The sequence below is a fragment of the Gaeumannomyces tritici genome, assembly GCF_000145635.1.
Source record: "Gaeumannomyces tritici R3-111a-1 unplaced genomic scaffold supercont2.2, whole genome shotgun sequence".
NCBI lineage: Eukaryota > Fungi > Ascomycota > Sordariomycetes > Magnaporthales > Magnaporthaceae > Gaeumannomyces > Gaeumannomyces tritici.
The window spans coordinates 5,409,678-5,416,955 of record NW_008804546.1 but is presented as its reverse complement, the minus strand read 5'-3'; the positions used below and the strand labels follow the sequence as shown (position 1 = coordinate 5,416,955).

The window sequence follows — 7,278 nt, the reverse complement described above, 5'->3', positions numbered from 1 at the left end:
GTTTCTGTTTCTGTTTCCTTCTTCTCACCCCATCGTACCACTATGTCGGCGGCGAGGGGGGAGACAACGGGACGCGCGTTTCTGCCGAGACCGACAACCCCAGGCAAGGAAAGGGGGGCCAGATGTCGCCCTGTGTGTGCCCTTGTCACGGGACGGGCCACTAGAAGAGGGATGGCCTCATCCATTGCAGCATAGCATGTCTATCCCAGCGCTTGGACTTGTTGCTGTTCTTTTTTAATCTTTGCCTTGCACTTCCCATCCTCAATCAAGAACCACCTAGAGCAAAAGAGGAAAAGTATGCCCCCTTCCCCATCCACAACCAGCGGCGGCATTGTTTCCCCTGGTTTGCTCACCGGTTTCAATGTGTCTTGCACCACCCGCCCGCCCGCCGCCCGCGAATACCCACCTCACGGCCAACGCGCCTTGTTGCTCCTTCGCGTTTACCTACTGTAAGTGCTCCGGCGGTTCCTCCCCATCCCCCCTTCAAAACGCCGCTAGAGATGGGTGTTCCTTGTCTTCCCCCCTAACCCTACCCTGCTGGCCGCCGGCCCTCCTCCCCCCATACATATCACACACATCACGTCTTTCAGCCCGTCTGTCGTCATCCGTGCGAGTCGTGATGCGGCAGAGAAAGCGTAGTAGTGGTTAATCATAGTCCAGCATCGCATCTCCCTCTTGCAAGCGAAGATCTTTCGCACCACCCAAACAAGACTATTCCCTTTTTGCTCGGGGGAGGGGGGGGGACGACGGCCTTGCTTAGCCAGGGTCGTCCCAAGCCTATTCTTTTTTGCTCACATCAGTGCGCTTGCAGCAAAGTAAGCAGCGAGAAATTATCAGCCGCATGGTGCAAAGCCTCTCGCGTTCCTTCCCTACCATCTCCCGCAGGGTCGCCACCGGTGCTGGGTGTTGCTCTGTCTCTCTCTCTCGTCCGCCTCCCCATGCTAGGTCGCCGAATCTGGCCTGGCAGGGCAGGTTGTTGCTGTGTGTTGTGTCTAAGCGAAACGGTTCCTCATTTGCATTCTCGCTGTCCATCTTTGGTCGGGGAGAGACCAGAAAACGAGAGAGAGAGAGAAAAAGAGCAATATGGACAAGAAGGGAAAAGGAAGAATAAACAACAAGCCAATCCAAAGAGACCGGGCTAGATCTGTAGCGACGTAATCCACCACTCATCACTCAACCCGAGCCTCCAACGAGAAACAAAAAAGCAACCACCGAGGTCTTGGCCGCCCCCGGCGCCGGGTTGTTTTTTTCTTCTTTTTTTCCTTCTTCTTTGCTTTTCCCTCCCCTCTGTCCCGTCCCGCGGCCGTTGAGATTGCTGTTGTTTCTTTACGGGAGCGAGGGAGCGGCGCTTTGACTTGGGCGCGTGTGTGCGCACATGCTGTCAAAAAAGGCCGTGCTTTGTTTTGTTTGGTGTCGACAAGCTCCAAAAGCCCAGTCGTGCGTGGGTCGGAAAATTTAGCTGCTTGTGGAACATGTCAAAGGCAGCGATAACGAATGGACATGCAGGAATTGGGATAATCTGCCTGGGACAGATGCAGTTTTGCGCTCGTCTTCGTGTTTTTTGTTTTTTGGTTTTTGGGTTTTGTTTAGCCGGTTGCCATTTATTTTATCTCCTTTATTTTCTGTTTAGCTGCACCCCGGAGCATTCAAGCCTTTCATCGCTTCTGGAGCCCGGGGATTGGTAGGAAAACGCTTCGATAATAGACTAACAAGCGGACAAGGAATCTCACTTAACCCACCTTGTATATGCAGCCACCTCCTGCGCGCTCAGAGCCCCTTTCTGTCTCTCACCCTCTCGCTCTCTCCAAAAAAAAAAGAGGCTTTCCTGTTTTCTCCACCGCAAAGATCCCATGCAGGCACCGCAGCAAGAGAGGCAGCAGTAGTTAGTAGCTTTTTAGCTAGCCCGCCCACTCGTACGACTGGGGATGGCAAGGGGGAAAGAAGAAAACGCCCGGGCGAGTGCTGCATATATCGGCGCTGCTACTATTGCTACTACTGCTGGGGTGAAGGGGACAGGCTCTCCGCATAATGTTTCAAGAGACAGACGCCTATTTCCCGGCGGCGTTGTGATCAAGTCTCCGAGGAGGGGCCAGGCTTATCCGCAAGAGAGAAAGGAGGGCAATGCGAGCGGACATTTGGGCGGGAAAGAGAGAGTGTGTGTGCGCAAGCGGTGGCGGCAGCAGCAAGCGGCAAAGTAGCAAAACCCACGCTTCTTTCTTTCCTTGCGTCTTGACAGAACGGACTACAGCAATGCAGGCGAAGCAAAAAGAGAGGAGACATCCTTGCCTGACCTTGTTTCCCAAGAAGCAACGCCGTGATCCCGTAATGACGGGGCGACCACTGGCCTTCCCTCCGTCCAGCTCCGACCTAGACGGGGGATATGGATGGGAACAAAAAAAGAAAACCAGAGCACACGACGGCGCCGTGCTCGAGCGCGGAGCAAGCGGAAATGGGCGAGGATGGAGTATTCCCAGCTAGAAGACTTCTAGCTTGAGAGCCGTGGGAGATTCTTTGTATCTTGCCTTGCTGGCCAACGAGCAGAGAGACTTTGGTCGGCCATAAAGAAGCGGCCCTCACCTCGACTGTCCCGTCCTTCCCGTGTCTTGTTCCAGCCAGCCAATCCAGTCAGCCCAACCTTTTGGGACTTGCATCTCGGGCCTCCCGCTTTTTTGGTCTCCTAGTTTTTTGGGATTTTATCCTTTTTGTTATTATCATTCTTTCTTCTGCCACTGGCCTGCCACTCGTTTTGCCCGCCTGAATCGCTGCCTGCTTGATTGCTGCTGTTACTATGGCTTGATGCCAGTAACCTTGTTTCTCCTGCCCGCCACCTGCTGCTGCATCTCGCCGTCGCCACCGCAAACAGTAACACCACCGAGCCTCAACTGAGACGACCAATAACAACGAAAAAAAAGGGGACATCCTGCTCTTTCTTCAGCATCACCCTTGACCGGCAGTCCGTGGTGGACCCGAACCTCGGACGCCCGCTGTTCGTCTGTCCGTCCGTCCGTCCGTCACTGCCCTCCTCCGCTGCTACCCCCCATCATCAACATCATTATTATCGGCCGACAAACAACAAGAGTCCTTGCACCCTCGCCCTTGGCCTGTGCCTTGCGTCTTCGCCTCACACCACCGAGCCAGCCAGCCAGCCAGCCAGCCGGCCAAAAAGGTCCGACTTGGATAATCCGCGACGACTTTGGACTGCAAGCGCACGCGCCCCTTGCATCCCAAGCTGGGGAACCTTTTTCTTTTTTCTATTTTCTTGAGGAAAAATCGGTATTTTTTTGTCTTGTTCTCGGCTCTCCCTCGCTTACGCACTGCCCGAAAAGAAATAGGAAAAGACCAAGAAGGGTAATCTGCACCCTTGGGAAACCGAAGCGAAGAGGCAGAGAGAGAGAGAGGAGAGGAGAAAAAAAAAAGAGGTACCTGCCGTTAAACCCGCGTTGGTCGCATTAAGGAGATCACGCTTGGACTCTTCGTTCCGGACAGGGGTGCCATCCACCCCACGCCCATCGTGTCCCTCGCTCTCTTCTTGCTGCTGCTGCTGCTGCCCCCCCCCCTCCATCTCCACACTAGACCATACCTACACCCCCTCCCCTGCCACAATCCACACCTCATCCCCCCTGCCCTCTTTTTTTTTTCTTCTTCCCACCCTCCCTCCTTCGCCCTGCCCCCCCCCAGTCGGCGGAGACAACCACCAAAACGCACACCCGCGACCACCCACACACCCCGACTCCCCCAAGTCCACCACACACACACACACACACCCCTTTCAATCCCTCCCCCCCTGTACCTAGTCCCTTTCCCCGTCCACACTCCTCCAGAAGCTACCTAGCTAGCCCGCTAGGCAGGGCCCTGGGAAGCAGAGCCAGTTAAAAAAAAAAAGGGCGAGAGAGAGGAAAAGAAAGACCCTCACCCCAGCTGGGTTGTGAATTGGTCGAAACCACCTAGTCGGAAGGGAAACATATAAGTCTCTCTGGCTTCGCACACCACCGCACCGACCTTGTCTTGCTCGCCTTGCACCACCACCTCGGGCCCCTCCTTTCCAACCTCTCCCTTTGAGACAGCAGAAAGACAAAAGGAAGACACAGACTTGGAGCAACAAGGCAACCTACAACAAACAGACACTTGCCGTCGTCGTCGTCGTCGTTGTTGTCGTAGTGGTCGTCACCGCCGCACACACCCCCACGCACCCGCCTTCAAAAAAAAGAGAAAAAAAAAAAGACAAAAGAGATGGAACTCATGGAACTCGTCGACCACGAGCCTGCGGCTCGCCCGTTCCAGTGCGACTGGCAATCCTGCAACAAGGTATGGCGCCGCCCGCCGCCAGCAAAGGCACCAGCACCCACCACCATCACCGTCATGACGCCGTCATGGATCTTTTTTTCGCCCTTTATACCTTTTGCTCGCTTCCTTCTCCCTCCCGCCTATACCACACTGTGGTGCAGCGTCATGGACGGTCAAGGAACGGTCAAGGAGGGAATGCGCTTGCGTCCCTCTCCCATATATGAGAAAGTGGCCGGACTGACAATGAACTTTCTTCCCCTCCCCTCTTCCAGAGCTTCAATCGCAAGTCGGACCTGCAGAGGCATTACCGGATCCACACAAACGAGAGGCCATACTCGTGCAACACGCCCGGCTGCGGCAAGAGCTTCATCCAGCGCAGCGCCCTGACTGTCCACATCCGAACGCACACGGGCGAGAAGCCGCACCAGTGCCAACACATTGGATGCGGCAAGCGCTTCTCAGACGTAGGATCATCTCTTTTGACTTTTCTCTCCTCTCTCTCTCTCTCTCTCTCACCCAAGCTTGTGCAACTAACACAAACCTCCCCGAAACAGTCCTCCTCCCTGGCAAGGCATCGCAGGATCCACACGGGCAAGCGGCCGTACAAGTGCGCGCACGACGGCTGCCTCAAGTCCTTCTGCCGCAAGACCACCATGGTCAAGCACCAGCGCCGCTCGCACCAGCGCGGCATCCACTCGTCCGAGCTGGACGACTGCAGCTCCGACTCGGGGTCCGAGGACTCGCCCTCGACCCCCAAGAGCGCCTCGCTGCAGTGGGGGGGCGCCGCCGCCGCCGCCCACCACCCCCAGGGCGTCCACATGGCCGTGGCGGCTCACCACCACGCCGCCGCCGTCGCCGCAATGGGCGGCGTCCACCCGCACCACCAGCACCAGCAGCAACAGCAACAGCAGAACCACCACCACCACGCCCTGCACCGCGCCCAGTCCTTTGCCGACTTTGGCCACCACATGGGTCCCCAGCAGTACGGCCTGCAGCATCCTCCCCAGCCCCAGTTCGCCGGCCACCGCCAAAGCCTCTCTTCGTCGGTGCCGCACGAGTTCCACGGCCTGCCCACCATGCACGAGCAGCAGCAGGCAGCAGCAGCAGCAGCAGCAGCAGCACACCACCAACAACAACAACAACAACAACCGCAACCAGGCCACCCAGGCGCTCCCGTCCACGTGATTCACAGGACAGCCAGCATGCCGCAGCAGCCCTACTACGTGACGGAGCAGGGCAACCCTGGCGTCGCGACGCTCAACACGCAGGTGCCCAGCCAGGTGGCGACGCAGTACCACCACCCGCACCAGGTGCCCCGGCAGCAGGTCGACCGCATCGCCGTCGAGATCCCGTCGTCATACTCGGCCGGCATGAACGCGTCCATCCAGAGCAGCCCCAGCAGCTTCTCGGCCGGATCCGTCAGGAGCCCGTCGGCGCAGGACGGCGGCTTCTACACGCACCAGTCGGCCCAGGCCGCCACCTTTGCGCTGCAGACGGCCGGCCACCACCACCACCACCAGCACCACCCGCACCAGTCCGCCTCGCCCGTCGAGGCCCAGCACTCCCCTATGCCGCCGTACCAGCAGCAGCCACAGCAGCAGCAGCAGCAGCAACAGCAGCAGGGCGGCCAGATGCAGGCGCCCTCGAGCCACCCGTCGCCCCAGCCCCACGACCAGTACCAGCCCGCGCCGCCGCCGGCGCCGACGGGCGAGGAGCAGTGGTACAACGGCGTGCAGTACCAGTCGCCCGTCGAGGTGGTCGCCACCATCGGTCAGCTGCCCACGTACGGCTCTGGCGTGTACGACCCCTGGGGCGGGCCCAAGCTCGAGTTTGAGGACGCCGGGATCCAGATGCCTAGCGCCCGCATCGAGAACATGTAGATGGCCCGACGACCGGGTTTCATCTCTTGTCTTTCTCGTCCTCTCTCCACCACCACCACCACCACCGCACCTCCTCCTCCATCCGTGGTCCTCATTAATGAGCCCTGAACAGGGCGGGCGGGCGCGCGCAGTCCCTCCCCCCCCCCTCTCCGAAAGGGCCGCCTAATGTCTTTCGAGGCGCGAACTAGAAAGCGTCCTCTGTACCACCATCGCTCGTGTGGCAGTCGGCCTTGACCGACGCAGCCGGGAAACCGGATCTCGGCGCCCACCAAGCCCAAAGCCAAAACAACCAACCGCAATTTTTAATCCTTAGACGCTCTTTCACGACAGTATAATACCGCCGCATTTTTTTTTTTCCACCTCTTTGCTTTACAGGCCCTCCACATCGCAGCATCGCGACCGAGGACCTGTTGTATCATCACCTTGTGTTTTTTTTCCCCCGGCATATCAGCATTCTTATTTCTCTTTGCCCTCATCGGCCTCGGCGTTCGGCGGGGCGCAATCAGAGCCGTCCTCGGGCCTTCGGACTCTCCGACAAAAAGACATCGATTCGCGGTCGTCGGCGATCGGCGAAGACATCCTATCCGCGTGGCCATCTTCCTGCTTCTTTCCGCTTTCCCTTTCCTTGAGTTTGGGCTTGGGGGAGTTAGGTCGGCTTTCCCCCGTGGTTTAGTTTCCTCACGTCATGTGACGAAGTTCGCGACCGAGAAAAAGACGCATGCATCATCACCAACACCCACCAAACAAAAACACCAAAAAAAAAACAACAACACACACGCAGGGATAACGACGACAAGGAGGCGGGCAACCGGGTTTAGTGAGTAGACGAAGAAACGCTCTCTTGTCTTGGGACGGTCCGACGGATGGGGGATGGGGGATGGGGGATGGTAAAGATAATAGACCGCAGCAAGGCGGTAGAGCAAGAGGAAGACGGGAGGAGTCCTAAAGGCGGCATGGCGAAGAAGAACGGGCAACCAGTCTGTTACTGACAGCCAGTCGCCCATTGTACTAACACGAGTTTCCTTTTTTCCTTGTCATTTTTGGATCGGGCCGGTTTTTTTGGGAGCATACCTCTTTGCTTTTTTTTTCTTTTTTTTTTCTCTCTCTCTCTCTC

The 7,278-nt window shown here is 57.5% G+C and overlaps 1 protein-coding gene across 1 annotated transcript; it reads left to right on the top strand.

Moving 5' to 3' along the window:
• Window positions 1–4,184: 4,184 nt before the first annotated feature.
• GGTG_04373 (zinc finger protein 32) lies at window positions 4,185–6,255 on the top strand. The gene is made up of 3 exons (XM_009222168.1): window positions 4,185–4,305; window positions 4,557–4,748; window positions 4,839–6,255. Exons 1-3 carry the CDS (start codon window positions 4,231–4,233, stop codon window positions 6,162–6,164), a joined length of 1,593 nt encoding a protein of 530 aa, XP_009220432.1. The 5' UTR covers window positions 4,185–4,230; the 3' UTR covers window positions 6,165–6,255.
• The last annotated feature ends 1,023 nt before the right edge of the window (window positions 6,256–7,278 follow it).